The sequence below is a fragment of the Symphodus melops genome (assembly GCF_947650265.1).
Source record: "Symphodus melops genome assembly, chromosome: 7".
NCBI lineage: Eukaryota > Metazoa > Chordata > Actinopteri > Labriformes > Labridae > Symphodus > Symphodus melops.
In genome coordinates this window covers 19,846,688-19,869,799 of record NC_136697.1, presented here as the reverse complement: position 1 = coordinate 19,869,799, position 23,112 = coordinate 19,846,688, and the positions used below count along the sequence as shown (strand labels likewise).

At 41.1% G+C, this 23,112-nt stretch overlaps 3 protein-coding genes across 4 annotated transcripts in view; 2 read left to right on the top strand and 1 right to left on the bottom strand.

Annotated features, from left to right (window-relative positions):
- rock1 (Rho-associated, coiled-coil containing protein kinase 1) overlaps positions 1-6,739 on the top strand; it is a 31,355-nt gene extending 24,616 nt beyond the window's left edge. The window contains exons 27-34 of one of the 2 annotated variants that reach the window (XM_079349462.1): positions 37-202; positions 2,527-2,597; positions 2,735-2,823; positions 2,914-2,992; positions 3,115-3,376; positions 4,267-4,474; positions 4,694-4,771; positions 5,118-6,739. In XM_079349462.1, the coding sequence (XP_079205588.1) occupies positions 37-202; positions 2,527-2,597; positions 2,735-2,823; positions 2,914-2,992; positions 3,115-3,376; positions 4,267-4,474; positions 4,694-4,745 (927 nt within the window). In that variant the 3' untranslated portion in view covers positions 4,746-4,771; positions 5,118-6,739. The remainder of the gene's footprint in view (positions 1-36; positions 203-2,526; positions 2,598-2,734; positions 2,824-2,913; positions 2,993-3,114; positions 3,377-4,266; positions 4,475-4,693; positions 4,772-5,117) is intronic. The other variant, XM_079349463.1, reaches the window with a different exon arrangement.
- Positions 6,740-7,461: 722 nt separating this feature from the next.
- Positions 7,462-13,757, top strand: usp14 (ubiquitin specific peptidase 14 (tRNA-guanine transglycosylase)). The gene is made up of 16 exons (XM_079349465.1): positions 7,462-7,681; positions 8,482-8,627; positions 9,227-9,259; positions 9,364-9,468; positions 10,148-10,251; positions 10,444-10,502; positions 10,600-10,730; positions 10,839-10,919; positions 11,010-11,092; positions 11,260-11,374; positions 11,595-11,660; positions 11,755-11,847; positions 11,972-12,100; positions 12,204-12,264; positions 12,681-12,788; positions 13,504-13,757. Exons 1-16 carry the CDS (start codon positions 7,666-7,668, stop codon positions 13,650-13,652), a joined length of 1,479 nt encoding a protein of 492 aa, XP_079205591.1. The 5' UTR covers positions 7,462-7,665; the 3' UTR covers positions 13,653-13,757.
- Positions 13,758-14,622: 865 nt separating this feature from the next.
- Positions 14,623-19,804, bottom strand: thoc1 (THO complex 1). Its single transcript, XM_079349464.1, has 21 exons — positions 19,714-19,804; positions 19,412-19,485; positions 19,267-19,327; positions 19,109-19,178; positions 18,645-18,763; positions 18,509-18,557; positions 18,321-18,416; positions 17,997-18,079; positions 17,812-17,885; positions 17,614-17,722; positions 17,348-17,482; positions 16,997-17,097; positions 16,780-16,846; positions 16,584-16,634; positions 16,412-16,482; positions 16,195-16,290; positions 15,935-16,000; positions 15,768-15,851; positions 15,523-15,670; positions 15,317-15,401; positions 14,623-15,054 (listed from the first exon to the last, which is right to left on the bottom strand). Exons 1-21 carry the CDS (start codon positions 19,801-19,803, stop codon positions 14,777-14,779), a joined length of 2,007 nt encoding a protein of 668 aa, XP_079205590.1. The 5' UTR covers position 19,804; the 3' UTR covers positions 14,623-14,776.
- Positions 19,805-23,112: the final 3,308 nt, after the last annotated feature.

Here is a 23,112-nt window from a genome sequence, read left to right as displayed (position 1 = left end):
TTGGTAAATATTTCGTGGGTTTTTTTCCACCAACAGCAACTTGTGGAAGAATGCACATATCGCAACGAGCTGCAGATGCAGCTGGACAGCAAGGAGAGCGACATCGAGCAGCTACGGGAGAAACTGAACGACCTGCAGCAGCGCATGGAATCCTCCAGCGTCACCAGCCTGCAGACCGACGAGACGGACAGCAACATCGCAGGTAGGGTCGACGCGGGGGCAAACTGGACACTTCTGCTGCTACCTTTGCTTTTACACATCAGTAACCCGTCAACACAGAATTCCTGGAGAACAAAAAAAAAAAAAAAGATACAAAAACTATATTCTCGAAAAGTTGCTTTTACTTTTTCAGACGCGTGTGCTAAATGTAGCCTGGCCCAGTTAGATACGAGACAGAAGCTAACAAGGCTCCTCTCCTGTTTAACACGTCTCCCTTTAAGGTCTTACCTTGCCCGTGTTTGGTTCAAATGGGAGGAGTTGAAACGAGGCGTTCAAATCGATTTGAGTTAAACTTGTTTAATTTAAGGTCAGTTCAGTCAGAAGAAATGTTGGGATATGATGAAAATAGAGGCATATTTACTCGTCTTTTATTCATCATTTATCATTAACGCAGACATTTACCATTTCAGGAGAGAAGGAGCTCAATAGTGGAGGTTAAGTGTTGATAAAAATGGAGGTGATGAAAAAGGTTAGAAATAAACGTGATGAATTCACAACATGTAACTTTTGGCACGCAATTTTGTGGATCAAACTTTAACAAAATGAAAAACAAAACAAAACTAGCCATCTAATCAAACAGCTTGACTCGGCTTTCAATGTTTGATCTTCCAAGAGAAGACGCCAGGAGCTACGAAGTGCGTTTAAGGATTTTTCCTGCTGCTCTTTAACCTTTCCTTCTGGAAGCTTTCGAAAGCGGGAAGTGACGTTGGAGATGACAAATCTTTCAAGCTCCGCCAACAACAAAAAATACACTTGTGGATCCAAAATGTGCTCCAGGGAAAACTGGCCGTCTCGTCCCTCCTCCTTCCCAGCTGTGACACAGACCACCAAAAAAACCTGTTTATTGTCCTGTGGCTTGTACTGCATCTGCATCATTCAGATGTATCTAATATCAGTGGAGGCTGCTGTGGTCTGTGTCTCCACCTGGCAGGAGGATGTGATACTTTAGATTTCGCACTTTGAATCGCTCACATCACCAAACAATACATGGAGCTGTTTTGGGTGTTTTCAAATGACTCAAAACACCTTGAGTTTGTCTGATGTGTGTTCTGTAAAAGTCACCATTCACAGTGAAGCGTTCCCTCTCTTCATCAGGTTTAGTATGACAACTGTACATATTAGTGTAGGAGGTGTTTTCATTGATGCTGCTGTTTGTGGTTTAAATCATCTTCTCTTTATTCCCCTCACATCCAGCTGGTTCTCCTCTCCTTCTTATCTTTGTAACTTCTATTCCTTTCCCTCTGTGAGTAACACGAGTGGACAAGTGCCCCTTCTTGCCTGGCCTGTGCTGCAGTTGTTGTGTGTGTGTTTTGTTTTTTTTCCTTCCAATTATTATTTTTTTCTAGAGGTGAGAAAATCATCTCCGTTTGGGGTTGAAACACTTTTGAAAGAAGCCTGACGGACTGAAAAGAAAAAAAATCTCGTTTCCAAATTGTCCAAACAGTTTGACATGCTATGTGAACACTGACCTGTATGGGATGTGAAGCAGAGATGCTGGTTGTGTAAGACTTCCTCATGTCACACGAGTTCAGCCCTAACGGTACAGTAACCACATCAGACTGTAGCAGACGACACCCTGTGTGAGGTTTACCGCCTCCCTCCCAGCAACTTTCAAAACGTGTCTCTGTCAGAAAAAAACAACAACCTGTTTTTGTAGTTCCTAGCGCTGTTTTTGTTTTGAACACGACGTGACACTCCTTCATGTTGTAGTCGGCATGCTCACCAAGAAAGGCCTGCTCGCTCGTTTGGACACGACCCGCTCCCCTCACAGCGCCACACGTGGTGGACGAAGCCCCTCTGAGTTCACTGCTCCCGTTTAGCTTGTGTTGATTCAGCTGCATGCACTTGGACTTTTTTTTTTATTTTGACAGTGTATCATGTATTTAATCTGCAATGCACATGGTGGTTTGTATGAAGTGAGTGATGAAGATCATTTCGAGAAAATCAACTCCTGCTGCATTCGTGTTATTACGAGGCTTTCAGCGTGATCTTTAACAAGACGCCCTCCTTTAACATGCTGTTAGACTAATGTACTCGTGGGGGAATATTTGCCTCCTTGCATGAGGAGTGTGGGAAAGCAGCATGGGGTCTCTAAAATAATCTCTTATCACCTACTCCAGTGCAGATACCTTAACGCTTGCAGAACTCCCCACGGCGTCTCTCAACTTTAGATTTTATTTTTCTTTTTTTCCCCCCAGTTAAAGTTTGGATTCAAACACTGCATGGCCTGTGCGTTTCCTTCACTTTGTACATTTCTAATTATTGTCTTTTTTTTTTTTTTTTTTGTATTCTGCACTGATTTTGCAGAATCCAGGCTGGAGGGTTGGCTGTCCATTCCAAACCGTGCTAATATCAAGCGATACGGATGGAAGAAGCAGGTATGTTGTTTTTAGCTCGGTGCTTCCTCTTTGCGCCTGCATTGTTTCAAAGACGGCTTTGCTTTGTTAAGAATGCTGCCAACCCCTCGAGGGCAGTTTCCCTCTTCCTCTCATTGTCCTTTTTAAAATATTTGCAGTATGTGGTGGTGAGCAGTAAGAAGATTCTGTTCTACAATGACGAGCAGGATAAGGAACAGTCCAACCCCTCTATGGTACTAGATATTGAGTAAGTGTTTTTATTTTCCTGCCTTTTTTTCCCCAATTGCAAGGGTTCTTATCGATTTTGTTTTTGCTAATTTTGTGCCTCTTTGCACAGCAAATTGTTCCATGTGAGACCAGTCACACAGGGAGACGTGTACCGAGCGGAGACTGAGGAGATTCCAAGAATATTCCAGGTTTGGAGGCTTATTCCTGTCCTGGAGATCACCCCTTCATTTCCATCTACTTCATATTCAGCCTGGAGAGTTTCTTTTTCTGGCTTGACTCGCTTTCTCCGTTTTGTCTGTCTGGTCTGCAGATTCTTTATGCCAATGAGGGAGAGTGCAGGAAGGAGGCGGACATGGAGACGGTCCCTCAGGGCGACAAGACCAACTGTCTCCCACACAAAGGCCACGAGTTCATCCCCACGCTGTATCACTTCCCTTCCAACTGCGAGGCGTGCTCCAAGCCTCTGTGGCACGTCTTCAAGCCGCCTCCGGCCCTGGAGTGTCGCCGCTGCCACGTCAAGTGCCACAAAGACCACCTCGACAAAAAGGAGGACGTTATCGCCCCTTGCAAAGGTAAAAGCTTCTCCCGAGAATTGTCCAAGCTGGGACTGACTGATGAACGCGTCACAGTTTGAAAGACCATTAGAAAATGGAACTTATCAAGCCAGAAAGGGTCGTTAGTGCATTAAAGTTTATACACGTATGTAGTGAACTGCTTTCAATCGCACAGTCACACCTTCACCTAACTTCACCACAGGGTGGCGCTCAGTCAATAACGCTGCGTTTCCATTTACCTCGGAACTGCTGGAAGCAGGGAATGACGTCACGCCCAGTTGAGCGTATTCCAGTTGCGAGTCGGAAAAGCAACACGGGGACACCTTCAGTAGTACCTTTTTTGTTTTGTTAGCTGATACTTGACAATAACGACACAACATGTGATAGTTTGTTCACAAAAATGTCATGACAGCATGTCTACGGATAGAACTGTCACGACACTGTCGCTGTGATTGATTTAATCACACAAAAAGAGGAGCAAGCAGCTAATAAACATTGTAGTTACAGCTTACGGTCGATGCAGCCATGTTGGATTCTAACTCGAGCAACTCTGACTTTAAAATAAGTAAATACGACTTCAGGGGGGGCGCTTCCAGTTGACACTTGGGAACTTGGAATTTCCCACTTCCCAGTTCAACTGGAACACAGCCTAAGTTGAGTTACAGAGTAATACATATTTAAAATGTCTTAAGGTCTTCTTTAAATCGGAATGTACTTCTTCAAGCGCCTTAAATGTAATAATAGTCTGTTTGTCTTTGTCTTCGGTGGTAGTGAACTGACTGTTGTCTGAGAATTAATTACCTCCTTCCTTTTTGAGGTCTGCCCCTAAAAGATGCAGTACAGTTTTAAGATCACCTTTGTGAGATTGGATTCTTGACCTGCGCGACTTCTTTCCTTCTTCCCCGCAGTAAACTACGACGTGACCTCTGCCCGGGACATGCTCCTGCTGGCCCTCACCCAGGATGAGCAGAAGAAGTGGATCGGCCATCTTGGAAAGAAGATCCCGAAGACCCCACCATCCACGTTTTCAAGAGCCTCGCCTCGCTCGATGTCCACTCGCTCCGGACCCAACCAGTCCTTCCGCAAGAACCCTAAAAGCAATACAGGAAAGCTGAGGTACCTTGACAATCTATGACTCACTTGTCCACATGTTTTTCAACGTTGTTTCTTTTTCTCAATAGGACAAATGCATGAAATGCAATAAGGCACTGTGATGTTGTTTTTAGGCTGTAGGAGAGGGTGTGCTGCGGTCACAAGTCTAATTTTATCCCCTCTGCTGGGCTGAAGTCTGGTCAAGTCAGTGGCTTGACCTGCTGTTTGTCTCCTGTGTTGTAGCAGAGCGCAGTCCAGCCTCCAAGCAGCAGACACTACATCCAGCACTTGTTGACAGGAACTTCATCAGAACGTGTTGATGTTTGTGTTTTACAGCTTTAAAACTTTGTCTATTTATTAATCGTGTTCCTGGGTGTTTCTAACACGAGACACTTCCTGGTTGGTTGGTTAACTCCTGGGCTCTTTCCAGTCGACACTTGGGACTTTTCTGATTGGCACTGCTGTGTTGTTGGGTTCAGTAACTAACTCATAGACTTAGTATTCTACTCTGGTTAGTACGTCCACATGAAAGCACTTTGTTGTCACCTGTTCCAGTGTTCGTAAAGCAGGTTTTCTTGTTGTTTGTCGACTTAGTTTGGGTTACTAACCAAGGTAATGATACTGTGTCTTTCTTTCACTGGACACCTGTCTCTTCTCTTTCTTTCAGCTAACCATCTGAACCGTTTGGATTTTTTTCTGGACTCTAAACTTTTCCTCCTTCCTCATCCTTGAAAAAACAGAAGCCTGTATTTTGTCTAAAATTCATTCTTAAAAAAAAAAAGAAAAAAAGAAAAATGTAAATGATAAAATACTCAGCGCTGGAGAAATTGCAACGCATGTCTCACAAAAAGACATCGTGGACATTGAGAAGAGGCCTGATCCCTCGAACCTTTCTGCAACCTTTACTCATCCAAGATCGCCATCATCCAACTCATCAAACTTGCAGCGCTCCATTTCTACCAGAAGATGGCGCCCCTCTTCTTGATCTAAAGATTGACTGTGGAGCTAAAGAGGGACTACACATGGCATAGAGACGTTCTGTGTTTCGTATTATATGACAGTTATGATGGAAACCAGAAAGTAAAAGGGGGTTTTGCTGGGACACCTGCAAGTACGTGTTCAGCTCAAGGTACTGTCAAACAGGGATTGCATATCTGCAGTGAGTGGTTGTGTCTCAGGGGTGGAAAATTAATGTTTCTCAATTCTTTCCCCAAAGTGACAGATACTCCAGCTAAACGCACGCATACTTACGTTTCCAGCTAAGAAAAAAAAAAGACTGATGCCTTCATGTAGTATCTCTGGCCTTTTTGCCTTTATTCTTATCACTCTTCAAGTCACTTATCAGGTTTGGGACAGATCTTTGGGACATAAGTATTAGATATTCTGAGTATTGAGTGAGGAGCATGCAAGATCATCATTTAAATCTATGCATTATTTTTATTATAATTATTTTTATTGCTCCAAGCCATAAGGAAAGTTCCAGTGTAATGGCATATAGGAGTCCTAAAAACTTAATTGATTTTTGTTTCTGTTTATTTGGTACATTGTCTCTGTAATATTTTTTTTTTTCTCTTGTATTGTTTATTTTTTGTAATGTATTGCCTTACATTGATTCATAGATAGATGGTTCAAAAGGAAAAACATTAAGTTAACAAATGTAAAACTGCACTGTTTGAATTGTAAATTATTTGTAGACTAAACAGGTGTAGCATTTGGCCCACCTAGTGCCTTAACGTTTGGATATTGATTTTACTGCCATATCTGTTTGCTTTTTTCCTCCTCTAAAACATGACAAATCTTAACTCTTCCATCTATTTTTTCTTTCTTTTTTTTTATTTTAAGAAAGCGCCACATCTGTGGTTTTATTGGAACTTCTTTTCTCTGGTTTGAGTATATAAAATATATATATTAGGTTATGTCTTTATGGACTCATGCAATAGACTTAGCGTGTTAAGACAAAGTCCCCACTCTCGATTCATATCATAAAACAAATTTCAGGATGGTGTACCAAAAGAAACCTGCCTGTGTCGGTGATTGTCCAAGGTAACAACTACAAGTTTGTTTCTCTAACACGGTAATGTCCCGTTAATGCAAACCCCCAACTGTGTATATAATGAGAGAGACACGAGGATTATGGAATACCTCCGCAATCTTTTTATTTGTAACTTTTTGTTCAGTTAAAAAAAAAGCACTGGAACTATGATCTACTCTTGTCTTGGATAATTTGCATGGTTAATTGCATTGGAGTCCGCACTGATGGATATGTCAATAAACATATCATTCATTGTATGCTCGTCTTCGATTTAATTATGGGTTTCATATTTGCGTTAACAGGCTGTACATTAACCTAAAGAGAAGATAAGCAGCCATGTTAAGTGGACTACTAGTGGAAGCCACACTGCCCCAACTTTACTGTGTCTCATCTAGTTTAAAAGAGCAGATCAGAAGCGCACACCTCTTTAGGGGCCCTAATGTGAGTCCTGTTTATAACATATCTTTGTCTAGAAGTCTTACATCTGGTTTTAAGACGTATTTAAATGTGGGCTTTAACATGGATGTGAATACCTCACAATTTAAAAAAGTATTGCAAAGTCAATGTTGGACATGGCAGTAATTCCGCATAGAAAACCTCTTCAAACTAAACAGTGATGAATAAATGGAGTTCAGGTTGTAATGCGTTTGCCCTGTAGACATTCAGCAAGATAACAGAAACTAGAGCACAGAGGTAACTTGTAATGTGCAATATTTATACTTTTATTTTTTTTCTGCTATATTTTACATTTCATACTGTCCAAGTATTTATTTTACATTTCTGCAATACCTATTCATAATTTATTATGCTGCTACCTGTAAACAAGTCCTACCACACATTTTACTTTTAACTTTGTCTTTCTTTTTAGCTGTGTGCACGTCAAGCAGTGCTGTGAACAGAACCACACCTCAGTAACAACAACCCTCCCTAAGATAAATACTGTAATTAATGCGGCTGAATTATCTCTAGGCAAATATAATGTGTGCGTCTGTCTGGGTTCAGTTCACGAGGCAGGCTGGCGAGCTGATGTCAGAGCGCATCGATCAGCTCCCAGCGTGTTGTTGCAGCGTCATCCTGTTTGAATGAAGTTCAGACTGAGAACTAGCCAACTCTTCATTCGCGCCCCGGAGGACTGAAACAGGAAAAAAACAAAAGAGTTGAGGAAGTGAAAGGTTTGCCAAACATGCCGGTGTTTACAGGTAGGATTCTCTTTTAATATAATGTATTTAATTGCCACTTAAGACCTCAATAAGACACATACGTACACGTGTTTAAGCGTAATATGTAAATTAAATGTAGCAGGCTAGCTTAGCTATCCTTGGCATGATATGCAGCTAGCGTGCTAACCGATGAAAGGCCACTGTTAAAGATACTCTAGAAAACATTAATCCATGACAGACGAGAATATAACAGTGCCTCTGATTGTTATCGTGTTACATATTTTTTTATTTACCAGTTATCGTAGCCGGCTTTAATAATCTCATTTGATAAACTCCACAAACACTCAGCAGAAAGAAGCAGCTACTGCCGCTAGGTGCTAACCACATTAGCCACATTAGCTGCTGAACAGTTAACGTTGAGTGGTGTAGTTTATTTATTTAAAGCAATAACTTTAAAATCTCAACTGTGTTATGTTTGCCCACCTCGCCCAGTGTAATCGTTGTCCATGTCTAAGTTGATACCAGTATGAAATAAACTGATTTCCGCCTTTAATTAGCTTAGCTAGCCTTTGCTGTCTATGTTAGGCACATTATGATTTGTGCTACACTTTCTTTTTGTTTGAGCTCAATTAAACTAAGATAATAAGAGTGTGTCCTTAAAACGTGCTGCTGTAAGTGTTAATGTGTTCGCTGGCTCATAAAACAGTCAAGAAACCGAACAATAAAGATAGTCAGTGTGGTTACTTTCCTGTTGCTAACTAGATGCTGTGTCATACATGAAATCAGTTCAACCCAATGATCAATGAGGCTAACACGGACTCTTTATCTCTCTCTTTCAGTCAATGTGAAATGGGGCAAAGAGAAGTTTGATGCAGTAGAGCTGAACACTGAGGAGCCACCCATGGTCTTCAAGGCTCAGCTCTTTGCCCTGACAGGAGTCCAGCCTGACAGACAGAAGGTCATGGTGAAGGGAGGCACTCTGAAGGTACCAAACACAAGCAATCATATGATCCTCAGGTGCATTTTAACACACTGCTGCAGGTTCAGTTGAAGGATGAGTCTCTTCTTCTTCTTCAATAATAACATTAAATAACCGAAATAAAATAACAGCATAAAAAAAAAAATTTGTGGCCATTTTGCCTTTTGGATTGGAGAGTTGAAGAGAGACGGGAGCTGTTTGGATGAGAAAAGTGTCAAGGTCTGATTTGACTGCAACAAGGACCATAGTCGGCCATACAGTGCCCGATCCAAATCATTTTAAACGCACTAATGAGCAACACAGTTGTATGCATTGATGTGTATCTTCATAAACATTTAAAGTGCATTCGATGTTCATTTAACCACACATGGTCACAAACCATTTAAAGGCACTCAGAATTCACAACTACAGTGTCTGCCTGTCTGAGGAATTTAAATGTAAAAAAATATTTCACCTGTCTCCACATTACTATCCAAAGACTATATTTTTAAAGAACCAGTATTCTTGTTGTAAAGTGCATAGAGGGGGAGAGGAGTCAGCGAGTGTTAGAAACGTGCTTGTGTTATCCTTTGTCTAGACTTACTCATGTGTTGTCCTCATTCTAGGACGATGAGTGGGGGAACATTAAACTGAAAAATGTGAGTATTTCAGCACTGTTTTGATTGACATAAAAAGCAATTTGCTCAAAAAGCTATACTACAAAATGCCTTCTAACAAACAAATGAATAAACTCTTTTCTCAGGGAATGACTCTGCTGATGGTGGGCTCAGCTGATGCCCTGCCTGAGGAGCCTTCTGTCAGGCCCATGTTTGTGGAGGACATGACTGAGGAGCAGCTGGCCTCAGCGGTGAGAAAGACTGACAATTACCAGTACACCTTAAACAAATACGGTGTGTGCTGGTTTACACACTGACATGGCCACTTAAACACGTTGCTTCAATGTGACGTTTACCAAGAATCAAGAATATCAGACATTTAATACACAGCATACGCCCGTTAGAGAAGATCAGCTTCTGAAAACGAGACGCTTCATCGGCAGTAGTGTTTATCTGATCGAGACGTTCTTTTGATAAGATTGATGGATGTCTGCAAGATGCTCTGTTCATGAAAGGAATCATGCCAGTGTCATAAAACCGAACGTATAGATACTGATCTGCAGTTTTGTTGTCCCTGCAGTCAGGAAATGATCAGCTCCTCTAAGCACACAGTCTGGTTTTAACAGGAAAGAGAGAAGCTGATTGGATGTGCCGCTGCATGCTGTGCTTTCAGATCCACCAAGTTTTATGGTTTCTTGTGTTATCAGGCCATCAGAAATGTTTCTCCCCCAGAACTAATGTAAAAAAACCCCACAAAAAACCAGAAGAATTAAATGACATTCTAAATTGAGGGCATGAAACGGCATGATTGGTTTTTAACAGTACTTTGTTTAAAGACTAATATCCTTTTTACAGCACACTTTAAGATGGAATATACTCAATAATAATGTATTGTTGTTGTGGTACTTACCTCACTCTCTCTCTTTGTAGATGGAGCTGCCTTGTGGGCTGACAAACTTGGGCAACACCTGTTACATGAACGCCACAGTGCAGTGTCTGCGCTCCGTGCCTGAGCTCAAATCTGCACTCAGAAGGTGGGCCTTTTTTTAACGACAGGCTCTCAAAAAGAGTTTTAAGACATGCTGGGTTTTTAAGTGGGTTTTTTTTTTTCTCCTTGAAAGGCTTTCCTTGAAAAACAGTCCTTTTGATCTCACACTTACAAACGGAGTGTTTCCATGTTCTGGTGCTTGCTGAGGTTTGCTGAAATCCTCTGTCCTTCCTTCTAGGTATTCAGGTGCTCTGCGATCTTCGGGAGCAAACGTACCATCACAGTACATCACTGCAGGTACGAGACAGTAATATGTTAACATTAAGAATCACGGGAACAACTTGAGATCACATCTGCTCTCATCCAATCCTTCCTGCTCTCTCTGCGTCCTCAGCCCTGCGCGACTTGTATGAGACCATGGAGAAGACCTCATCCAGCCTCCCACCTATTATTCTGCTGCAGTTCCTTCACATGGCCTTTCCACAGTTTGCAGAGAAGGGAGACCAGGGACAATACCTCCAGCAAGTGAGTTTATTTTTTTCCCCTACAGAAAATGGATACAGCTTACAATCTTTAAGTGAGCATTGCACGAAAACATCACAAACAATCTTTGATATTTCCCTCGTGCCCAAGGATGCCAATGAGTGCTGGCTGCAGATGATGAGAGTACTTCAGCAAAAGTTGGAGCCCCTCGAGCCAGAGACTCCCATGGAGGTAGGACCTTTGGTGTTTTCTTATATGCCGTAATTCTCAAGTTAGTTCTGTGCAAATACAAAGTGTCAATAATTCTCTTTCAATCAACAGACCGAAGGCGGGAGTGCAGTTGCCTCGGCCTCCTCCAAAAAGAACTTCATCGACCAGTATTTTGGTGTGGAATTTGAAACGACGTATCCTTTCGCATGCGTTCTGTTGACCGATTTGTTTCGACATCTTGTATGTACGGGTGCAGTGTAGTTTGGACTCTGAGGTTCTGAGAAGGGGTCATGTGGACACGTCAAAGATCTGTCAGCTGTGATGTGACTTTGTGAGGCGTTCTCTTAACTCGGCTGTTCAGTATGAAATGCACGGAGTCTGAGGAGGAAGAGCCAATCAAGGGCAAGGAAAGCCAGCTGCAGCTCAGCTGCTTCATCAACCAAGAAGTCAAATACCTTGCAACAGGGCTAAGGCTGGTATGTCTTTGACTTTTTAAATATATACAGTATATATTGGAACAGCAGCATGTGTTTTCTCAGACTCAATAAGCTGGCAGTGTGTGTGTCTTTTATTGTTTGGATATTAAAAAGGATGCTTGGAGGTTTAATTCTGTCCTGGTTTGGTTAAAATGAACGAATAAAAGAAAGATTGTCTTTTAAAGTAACAAGGTTCAATGATATATTTTCTTCTCTCCAGAGGCTGCAGGAAGAAATCACAAAAATGTCCACAACCTTGGAAAGAAATGCCCTGTATATAAAATCTGTAAGTTTGTTCTGTTCCATCCTCTTTCCCTGCCACGTTTTCTTCCATGCTGTGAAATGTATTCACCCTCCCAAACTGTCTGTCAACCCTGTAGTCAAAGCTCAGCCGTCTGCCTGCCTACTTGACTGTTCAAATGGTCCGATTTTTCTACAAAGAGAAGGAGTCGGTCAACGCTAAAGTCCTCAAGGTTTGTCCTGAACTCCATCATAGTCGCTCTCATTTACAACAGAGCTCACTGTCATTGTTATCTCTGAGGCTTAACGATCCCCTCCTGTGCCTTTTTCTTCTTTTTTTTTTTTTTTTTTTTAAAGGACGTCAAGTTCCCACTCATGCTGGATGTGTATGAGCTGTGCACCTCAGAGATCCAGGAGAAAATGCTCGCAACCAGGTCCAAGTTCAAGGAGGTCGAGGACAAGAAACTAGAGAAACAGCAGCAAAAGGTCAGACTGGTCCAGAGCGCTCTTCCTTGTATTGCCTTCATTCCTTTCATGCTTCAGTTCCTCTGAACTTATGTGCAGCACCTCACAACAAGTCTCCCATCAGGTGCTGAAGAAGCCAGACACGGCGAAAGAAGTGAAATACGAGCCTTTCTCTTTCCCTGACGGTATGTTGAGACACGACACTGCCACATCCTGGAGACTTCTCAAAGTCAAAGAATCTAGTTCACTCCCAACAGACTCGTTTTCATAAATTGTTGGGCTCATTTTTGTGCGTCTTAATATGTATACTAGAATGAATATCATTTACTAAACTGGAAATGCATAATAGTAAACGGCTGAAGAAGAAGAAGCCATTGCTGTAGGATGGAAACCTGAGATCGCCTTTTGTATCCTTTCAGTGCTTAAACCGCGCTAGTTAGGGTGGATTTAAAAAAAAAAGAGGCTAGAATTACATTTCAGGTCCTTGAAGGGTTTTTAAGCCCCTACAAAATCCTCATCTTGTCTTTTGAGAGTGGACTTCTTGTTTTGTGTTTTGCACTCTGATTAAACTTATGTATTTGTACTCTTGTTTCTCCGTCAGACCTTGGCTCCAACAACAGCGGCTACTACGACCTGCAGGCTGTTCTGACCCACCAAGGCCGCTCCAGCTCATCAGGTCACTATGTGGGGTGGGTCAAGAGGAAAGAAGGTAACTACACTTTATATATTTTAACACTGCACTGTACTTTGTTTGACTGGCACACATCTTTACTTTAAGTTACATGTTTGAAAGCTTACAGCAGCTTACAATACTTTGAATTTAAGTTTCGAACTTAACTTTCTTGCATTTCCAACATTTAAGCTGTTACACCGACTGAGATATTTCAAGCTCAAATCTTATTCTATTAAGAAAAGAAAATAATATTGCTCTCTGTGAAATATGGATGTCATGTTGTATCAGTGGGATCATTTAAAGGATGAGCGATGGTTTTTACCAGCTCTCACTGAAGCTAGTGGAGATAGTTCCATCCAGTGACCCTTTTTTTTTTTTTTTTTAAGTTGAAGATTTCACAACTCGAAGTCCCTGTTGTTCTACACTAGGTGAAGATTGAAGCTGTTATCACCTGTTTCTTTTTGGTTCATGGATGTGAACAGTTATTTTCAGATGGTCTGTTCAGAGGCAGCGCTGTAACAAACACCAACATCATATTTGCAACAATATTTTGGTTACGTCACACTTTACTAGTTAAGACCCTACGTCTCCATAACACAACTTAAATTATAACCGGACTAGTTTCAACGTAGGGTTTAGTGTGGACTTTACACCCGAGCTTAAGATGGAACGTCAACACATCTGGATCCTGAGTGCGCACAGATGTTCAGGAACTCATTGTTTAGTTTTTCTTTTGCTCTGTTTCGTTCAGATGAGTGGGTCAAGTTTGATGATGACAAGGTGAGCTTGGTGTCTCCTGAGGATATCCTGCGACTGTCTGGCGGTGGAGACTGGCATATAGCATACGTTCTACTGTACGGCCCCCGGAGATTGGAAATACTTGAAGAGGAGGAACAGTAGCTGTGGAAGATTTCCTACGAGACTAAGACAACAACCAACACGTACAAAAATTGCCATTTCCAAGCACTGCATAGATGTGCAATAAAACTGGTGTCTTTAAAGATTTGATGACCTTAATTTTTTTTGTTTGTTTTTTTGTAACCAACATGAATGCTTGTAAAACAAATGGTGTTAAATATTCAACCACAGTAGGCTTTGAAGACGGCTATGAGAGGCACGACGAGAGGCAATCACTGGACTGACTCCTCCAAAGAGGTTTTTACGTCTAGCTCTGCAGTTTCATCAAATGTTTTATACACATTGTATATTTTTTAAAGCCTTTGATAAGGTTCTCATATCATAAAATCCAAATATTTCTCATTCATTTTATCAACTTGTAGAAAAATTGCCTAGCCAAACTGTTGTCATTGACGTTGTGGCTTGTGTCCTCTCAGATGTTTAACAGAGAGTCTCTCTCTCTCTCACTCTGTAAAGACCTGCACTTGTTCACCTGTTTGGCCCTCTGGAAACTTTGGGATCAACCTCGGGTCAAGTGCTCGCATCATCTCCTGGAATTGTTCTAAAGTTTCTTTCTGCCAAATCTTCACTTAAGTTTTATTTTGTTTTTTTTGGGCGGGGCAGCGGGGGGAGTGTGTGGGGAACTTTTTCAGAACAGGTTGCACTTGCAGTGAACTGTGCGCAGTTAAACAACACTTGAGATTCAACTGTGATTGTTTACTCGACAAGCATTGAACGTTATTCTTGCCGACACTGGTTTCAGACTTTCGACATCTGTACTAATAAACTGCTATGCTTCACTTTGTTTCTCCTCGCAGGTCTTCTGATCACTGTGTGTAAGACCTAACCATCACCACTCTGTAATAAGTTATTGACTGATTGCTTTTCATAGGTGGTGAAAATAAACTGTTATACCAAAAAGCGAGCTTCTTGGATGTGATCTTGTGTTTCAGAAAGTATGACGTAACAAATGTTTTTGTTTTTTTTAAAAAAAGCATTTATTTGATTTTTAACAGTGAAAAACTTGACTTACGTTTACTACGTACAAAATTCTTCCTTCCAGACTTTTTTGGTATGAAAAGGATGCAACGATGTTAAGGAGGATCATTTACATTACAGATCTACTCTTAAGCCTCACTGAGGCCGTCTGCAAACTGAGGGAATCCTGCAGCATTCAGAGCTATGACCAGGTTCTCCACTGTAGCTTGTGGTCCCTCTCTGTCCTGCCAGGCAACCAGCAGCAGTTTGGCCTGCATGTCCACATCTTCACTGTCTGTTTCAATCTCCCGCAGCTCTGCAGCCTTAATCTCCAAATGAGAAGCTAGCATCTTCCACTGGGCGCCGAGTTTGGCTGCCAAGTCATCCATCTGATTGTTTGTGACCAGCTTGTTCTGTATGCTCGGACCTAAAAAAAAAAAAAAAAAAGTGAGGATGAAAACGTTTCTTGATTTGGAGACAGAGACGTGTAGGATGTCAGAAAACTTGGGAGAAGGATAAACAAATTTTTTTTTTTTTTCCAGTTAAAGGTCATGTTAGCAGGTCACTAAATCACTGTTAGTCACTACATCAAAACACTGGTTTTTAAGAACATTCTGTCATCTGTGTAAAACAAATAAGGCTATGAACAAGATATAGCATAGTTCAGCATCCTCAGTATTTATACTTACTGTCATTGCTGTCTTTGAGAAGATTGTCTCCGTTATCGTCGTCATCTTCTTCTCCTGTCTTTATTTCCTCAGAGGGGATATCCTTCTGCACGCATGGAACGAAAAGAAAAAAAAAAACATGAATGGTGTCTGTGTTTGTCTGCAGCTTTTCCAACAATCACGCTCACTTTTTCTAAAAATGAAAAAAAAAAAAAAAAAAGACTGACCGGGAGCTCTTTGGCCAGTTTGCTGACCATGCTGTCAAGATAGTCTGCCAGGCTTTTAAACTTCTGGTTAGTGGGTTGAAAGAAGTGCGGACTTCTCCGGGAGAGCAGCCTCAGAGCACGCCAGCCGTAATTTGAGTTCCGCACAACTCTACGTTTATAGAAAAGAAGAAACACGAGAGTCACACACACGTGAAGAAAAAGAAACGAGGCATAAAGCAAAGTGAAGTTCTACAGTGCAAACCTACTTGTATTCATCTTCCACCATGTTAACCGGGTCGGCCTGTTCAATGGCCTCCGCAAAGAATTCATCCAGTGACGGCATGAACTCCCTGAAATAAGAGACGTCAGATGTAAAAGCAGGATTCTCTGATACACATGAAAAGCTACGTCTGTGGACCGCTGAAGAGCTGACCTGCTGTCTGACTTGCAGGCCTCCATGTTGTCTTGGTTCAGGTTCCACAGTCGAGTCAATTCGTCACTGAGGGAAAAAAAACAAAAAACAGGAGCTTTCATTTTGAGAGGAAACTCCAAATATTGGTGTTGATCAAATGTTTTGGCTTCCGTCACTGTCTACAAAATATAAAGATATTACAGGTGAAAATTTAAATGTAATATCTAAAAAAAAGTTTCTGCATTACTCCGCTCGTCCTCCCCCGGGGTTAGATCACATACTTTCCCATGAAAATCTTTCGGTCTGGCCCTTTTCCAAGGAAGTCTTCTGGAGCTTGTCTCTTCCTGGTGGGTCTTTTGGGTTTGTCATCTACAGTCCTGTTGTAGAGAACACAAGCGGGATCAGCTTTTTATTTAGTGTGCAAGACACAACTCACACACACGCAAAATACTTCTGAGAGAAGAAAAAAAAAAAAAAAACTTTCTATATCTGCTGTACCTCTCTTTGACAAAGCTTGAGCATCCCTCATTTTTCCAGCTATTCCAGTTCTCCTCTGTGTTGAGGATGTGCTGTAAGAGACGAGGAAGCGTTAAGCAGGGAGACGTGCAGGGAGAACTCGTGATGGGGAGTTTGTTTGGATGAGCCACATCAGTCTCAAACAATGGCTTACCTCAACCATGCTGGCAAACTTGTCTCCTTCAGGAGGGATCTCCCCGAGCAGCTGCAAAGAAACAAAATATATTAGAATGGCTAAGCTCAATGTGTTTTCAATGTACGCTTTAAGAAACCTTCGATGAACCACATGTAAAGATTAACACGGGTAGGACGATCTGAAAGCTAGGTCCACTTTTTGCATCAGGACTGACCTGATAGATGAGTTTAGTCGTCTCTTCGATCCATGCCGTCTGCTCGTCGTTGAGGACGCAGCTGGAGCTGCACGAGGACAAAAACATAAAGAACATTAAACACCTGTGTTACGACCACAACACAAACAGACGGTGAGGCAAACTGAAAGAAAGGGCCAACGAGCGCCGCGAGGGCCGAAACGCCCTCCACAACGAGCGGAGCAGAGTCACGCTTCACCTTTTGAACTTGACCTGACCCTTCAGGTACTGGAAGAGGATGAGGTACTGCAGCAGAATGTGCCGTCTGAAGTTGCTGTCGCTGAGCTGCAGGTCCATCAACTGGAGATGAAGAGCAAAAGAAGGACGTGAGGTTACGTTCAACCCGCGACTCCTTGTGGAGAGTGATCGCGCTCTTTCCACATATTTTTGGTAAACGGCATCAAAAGAGAAAAAAAAATCTTAACTAAAAGGACAAAAACAGCAGAGCTATAGAAAACATTCAATCTGCTGTTCCAGCTTTTTGTTCAGCACATTTCTCATCCAGCCTTTTAACAGTCTTGATTTGAATAAAAGAATCTTTTTTTTTTACCTTCTCGCTGGTTAGAAACTTTGCAAAGTAGACGTGGTCTCCTCCAGATGATCTCAACTCCTCCAGTTTTCTCTTAGACGCCTGCATGTCATCCAGTTTGAAGCTTTTAAACACCGCCAAGGTCTCGTCTGAGTACTGGGCAGCACAAAGAATGACAGAGAGTCATCTTTTTTTTTTTTAAGCATCGACTTCTGTATTTTTATTTTTTTTGTATGATTTGACAAATGAAGAGCAAGGACCCAGCGTTTTGTGTTCAGGCGCGTTACCTTCAGGAACGTCATCCAGGAAAATTTATCGTAACACTGCACGGGGTTCCTGAAGTAGTCCTGCAGAGTCCAGAACTTTCTGTACAAGTTGTAGTCAATTGGAATGGTACTGAAGGGAAAATGAAATTGAGTTTTAAAAGAAATCAAAACAGCGTGGACTAACTTGATGATGGGTTGAAGAACAAGACTTGTACTTACCATGGGGCGGGAGCATCATCCTCTCCCATTTCTCCCTCCTCCACCTCCATACCATCTTCCTTTTCTTCTGAATGCTGAAATCATGGAACCATCACAGAAGATGAAACTCAAGTTTTTGAGATTAAATTCAATATGCATGCATGCATTCATCATCATCATCATCATCATCATCATCAACAGTTTACCTTCTGACCCAGAGTGCTTTCTTGTTCATTTTTGTTGAACACTGTTATGTTGTCCAGGTTAAACTGGCTCTGTAGATTGAGCCCTGCAATAAACACAAATGGCGGAAAATAAGGAAGTGCAGCCGGACAGGTGTGAGGCTGATTCAGTTCATTTCAGTGAACTTTATTTATCCTACAATCGGGCAACGCATGTGTGGCTTCCCAGTGTACAATCATGCACACAGTCAGTCAACAACATATTTTGGCATGGGACAGAGGGAGATGTGCAAACATTATAAGTCGCCACACATGATGAACTATTCTCAAGAATCTCAGAAGACGTACCTGATTTTTCTGAAAGAGGGAAGAGACGTGCCAGAAAAAGCTGGATACGTCCACAGAAGACAGTATTCTGAGATTTGGACAGCCTCCTCAGGAGATCTACACAGATCGACAGATGCGTTAGACTCAGCTGGGACTGTTTTTAAAACATTCAATGTTTTCATCTTCAGTAAAAATGCAGTCATCCTTACCATTACACATCCTCAGTAAGTAGTTCTTCCCCGCAGTGTAGAAAGAGTTCTAGGCAGAACAGGTACAGAGACAGTGATCAAATAAACTACGTCAATAAAAGAAGTGACTATCATTATAGATAGGGTGCATATTTACCGATTTCCAGGTGGAAACATTCTCCTCAACAAAAGTGAAGATTTTGTCACACTGGTCGAGAGGCAGACAGTCGAGCACATCTCCCAGGAGAACGAATGGAGTTGTAGCTGAACAGATACCTACAATGGAGACATTACAACAAAGCATAAAAGGTGTGATCACCCCAAATTGTGCACCTTGTGTGAGGTAAAGAAACCTATTCCACCGACTAACTCAAGACAATAATAACACTGACAAGAGGTCCATATAAATAATTATGTAAAGCATTCTTGACATTAAGAATGACAATAGGTTCAATTTTAACTTCATAAAACAAACATAACGTGAAACTGTTTGGTCATAAAATACCAGGAAACCATTCATCATAAGGCTGGACGCCATCAGTAGTACACACACGTGTTCAGGTTTAAAAGTTTATGTAGGTTTTTGTGTGGTTTCAAGTCAAATGAAATGAAATAACAGACCTTCTGTTACTGCATCAATGCTCAGGTAGATGAGGGACAAGTAGTCGTCACAGCTCGTGTTTGGCTCAATCTGTAAACACAGAGGACACATTAGTCCGCTTCATATAGACAGCCTGGACTCAAGTTTACTAACACGGGACAAAGTGTAATTTACTTACAATCTGATCACCCAGAACCCCCTTGAGCGCCTGGTCCAGTGTGGTTTTTTTCTCTGTCTCACTGAGGAGGAATGAAAACAAAGATTGGGTTTTTTTTTGGGAAGCCGACATCAAGATGAATACAGAGGAAGTATAAACCACTTACTTTCCAGAAATCTGGTTAAACGCATTCACCAAATGTTTGCCGGTTTTTCCAGCAAGAGCATGTCTGGCAGACGTCTATGTTGTGTGAGGGAAGAAGACACCAGAAGACAACATGAGTGAGAGAAAAAGCATAAGATAGCGTGTTGTTAGCTTTGCTAGCAGCTGCTACTTTGTATGAAAGCAACACTAAAGCGAACAAAAGCACGAGCATGTGCATGTCGTCTCGCTGTCGTTAACCGTAATACATTTGATACATTTTAAATAAATTAATAAATACAGCAAAATGCGGGACAGATTTCTCACCGTAAATGTGTTTTTAGCGTCGACAAAATTGAATAAGGTGGTCGACATCTTTACTCCGTGGTAACCGGAAGTGACGCCACTACACATCATCCGTTTCTTCTGCGACGAGGAGTGTGCACTAATTCAAGTTCATTTAACATTTACATTATAACTGTTTTATTTTATTTTATTTTTTTATTTGCGGAAAATCTTCCAAGGCCTCTTTATTTTTTATTTTTTACTTATGTGCTGTATTATTTATGCTCAGATGTTCACAAGTCTCAAATAACAATTCTAGTTGTTATTCTTTCTTGGCATACATATAGTGAAATAAAACTTGATAATACGTGATCGTGCATTCATACGTTTAATATAGTGTTTGATTGTTTGTTTTTTTAAATGTAAAATAAAATGCCTAATAATATTATTGGGACATCGTTAGAATTTGTCCCATAGTTAGTTACATAGCCTCTCTGTTGTAACTTAAATAATAATAAATAATAATAATTTACACTTTATTAATCCCACGAGGGGAAATTCGGTTTACACTCTGTCTAACACACACATAAGCCGAGATACACACTCATGCACAAACAGGGTTCTAGTGACATGCATTAATGGAGAGGTCTCAGAGTGAGGGGGCTGCCCACAGCGAGCGCTCCAGAGCAGTTTTGGGGTTCGGTGCCTTGCTCAGGGGCACCTCGGCAGTGCTCAGGAAATGGACTGGCACCTCTCCAGTTACCAGACCAGTTTCCGGACTTGGTCCGTGCCGGGACTTGAACCGGCGACCCTCCGGTTCCCAACCCAAGTCCCTACAGACTGAGCTACTGCCGCCCCACGTTCAGTCTCATATCAAGATGTAAATATGTTGCAATGCTTAATAACTTTCCTTAGTTTTTTTGTAACTCCATTATTAACCATCCTCGTGCATGCAGCTGTTGATTCTGTTCATACCAGCAGGTGGCGGTGTTGCACACATTTTATGTCTTTCACAGGATCTGTCAGGTTTTGACGCTATAAATAATCGCTGGTAGCTGTGTAAGTTGCTCTACGTGTGTTAGTGTGCCCATGGCAGAAACAACTTAGAATCCATCCCTTCCTGATGATAACCTCTGCACCTCTATTTTACAAAACATGCAGCCTTCGGCCTGCATACTCTGCTGATACATTTTCTTCTATGTTATTGTGTTGCTTTATGGATCCGTTTTTAAAACTTTACCTAATTAAACAAAAAAAAAAACATCTTTTGACTCATCATTTGTTGACCAGATAGAGGTTGTATATGGACAGGGCTAAAGTCATTTCTTGCAGACGAAGCCATGCAGGCAAAATAATATTGTTTGCGAATGTTATTAAATATAAATACAAATGTTATTCGGCCTTCTTTTGTGGGGTGAATCTTCTCATTCGATGTCAAGATTACGTTTCCTTCCATCACCTGTGCCACGATATGAAGGACTGATAGTATCTGTGCACAGAGCATCCACGTTACTATCATTTCTTGCAGTGTTTATCTGGCCCCACAGAGGTCACAACAGTCAGATGAGTGTTTTTTCTGTCTGCATGTGTGTGTTATGGACCTAACAGTTTGAATTTAAACTACAGCGCTGCAGGGCTTCCATTGGCGTCACACAGAACATTAGAAGCAATGGGGCATTAAACTTTAATCATTAAAGGCCTGTATGATTCATGTGTTGAAACACATATTTAACACAGACATGTGCTGAGTGGATTAAATCATTGTTTTGTTAATTTATTTGGAGCCTTTTATTATTAGAGGCAGCATCCTTTTTTAATACTGTGTCCATGTAAAGACAATTTCAACTACACCAGAAACAAAATCAATTAGAACTAAATGTGAATGTTTCAGTGATTATTCCATGCTATAAAATATCTGTTCATGATGTGGAGAGTCAATACACTGTTTTGAAATTTGGTGGTGAGGTCACAGTTCCATTTCCATCAGTATTATGCATATACATTATTCAACTTCGGCATGACCAAAGTGAACACTGTGACCTGTTTGATCTGTGCCAGTACTTCGGTCAGGACGTCTGAAGTAGAAGTGGAACCATTCAGCGGCATGCGTTAAGATCTACAGCCCTGCAGTTAAAAAGGCAGTTAACTGATCATAAAGATGTTTTGCTGATGATCATAGAATAACAATAAAGTTGTGAACATGTAGGTCAGGAGTGTCATCTGGAAAGAGCTGAGGGGTGACTTTCATGACAACTGTCTGCTTGCAGCGGTCACAAAAAGGGGAAGTAAAAACTGTTTCCCTCTGCAGTTTGGATTGGCACCTTGTTTCTCATATGACGAGTGTTTCTCACAGTTAAACAGATATCTATATCTCTGCCCCATACACAAAACCCCCCACAGTCTCCCTGTCCGACCCAATGTTTATTGGATCTTTGCCAAAAGCTGATGAAAAGCAGAAAGGGAGTGACCATGGCACGTAGGCTGCAGATAAGCTCCCTGCATAAGTCAGTATGTGGAGACAGGCTGTAGAGTACTATGGGGTGGGGGGGTTGCTTAAGGTAAAGGTTAAGGTTAAAGGCAAGTTCTAAATAGTTGGAGTTGTTACTTTATTTGTCTGTTGGGTTCTAATGAGGTTGCTCTATCCCCATTGTAAATGCAAGTGTTTCCATGTCTATTTTTCAATAATAATTCCTTAGAAAAGCAACATAATAATATTTGACTCAAGTTTTGTAGTTTTTATCACAAAGGAACATGTCACTATTTGTAACTCATGGGTATGTTTTTAAACGTGTGTGGACAACAATCCCAGTAATTGAAAGTGCACAGGCTTCAGCAAAATGAACAAGATTTGTTAGTTCGATCAAATATGGATTATTCTTTCATGGGAAGTATTGGCAAGAGAATATAATTGCATTATGTTCAGTTCAATCGATGCAAATCAAACATTTATCTCTTCTCGAAAGGACACTGAGGTTCCCCTCATTTTCAAAGCTGTCGAGATTACAAGCACAGTAAAACAAACACTCAGAATCAGTGACAAAAACCACTGTAAGCCATTCATTATGTATTTAGGGGTGATAGGTGTAAAACAATACAGTCAAATATACTTTATGCATAAAGTGGAGTGGTGCCTTATTTCTGAACCCTTTTTGTAGTTTTGCTGCATTCTGTGTTGTGATTTTATTTGTGTTGTGTGCCTACATTTTCTAATTTAGAAAGTTTGCCAAAAAAGCTTTCTGTTTCTGTTTCACTATTGACAGACAAAGTGCATACAAATCTTAACAACAATTTTGAGTAAAAAGAAAAGATTAATTCCTTATAATTATGTATTACTATATTTTGTAAAGTGATGATTTAAAAAACAAAATTTTTGTTCTTTCATAAAAAATGTCCAAAATAGATCATTTTGTCTAAATAAGTATAATGAGAGGTGCACTGAAA

What these genes read in the sequence shown, in the direction of transcription:
- usp14 (XM_079349465.1), top strand. An exon ending in GGAACATTAAACTGAAAAAT is followed by an intron (nt 9,260 to 9,363) that starts GTGAGTATTTCA and finishes CTCTTTTCTCAG; the next exon opens with GGAATGACTCTGCTGATGGT. An exon ending in TAGAGAAACAGCAGCAAAAG is followed by an intron (nt 12,101 to 12,203) that starts GTCAGACTGGTC and finishes GTCTCCCATCAG; the next exon opens with GTGCTGAAGAAGCCAGACAC.
- thoc1 (XM_079349464.1), bottom strand. Translation starts at nt 19,803, where the DNA reads ATGATGTGTAGTGGCGTCACTTCCGGTTACCACGGAGTAAAGATGTCG. An exon ending in CCCTCTTTCAGAAAAATCAG is followed by an intron (nt 18,080 to 18,320) that starts GTACGTCTTCTG and finishes TGTTTATTGCAG; the next exon opens with GGCTCAATCTACAGAGCCAG. An exon ending in AACTGGCCAAAGAGCTCCCG is followed by an intron (nt 15,402 to 15,522) that starts GTCAGTCTTTTT and finishes CCATGCGTGCAG; the next exon opens with AAGGATATCCCCTCTGAGGA.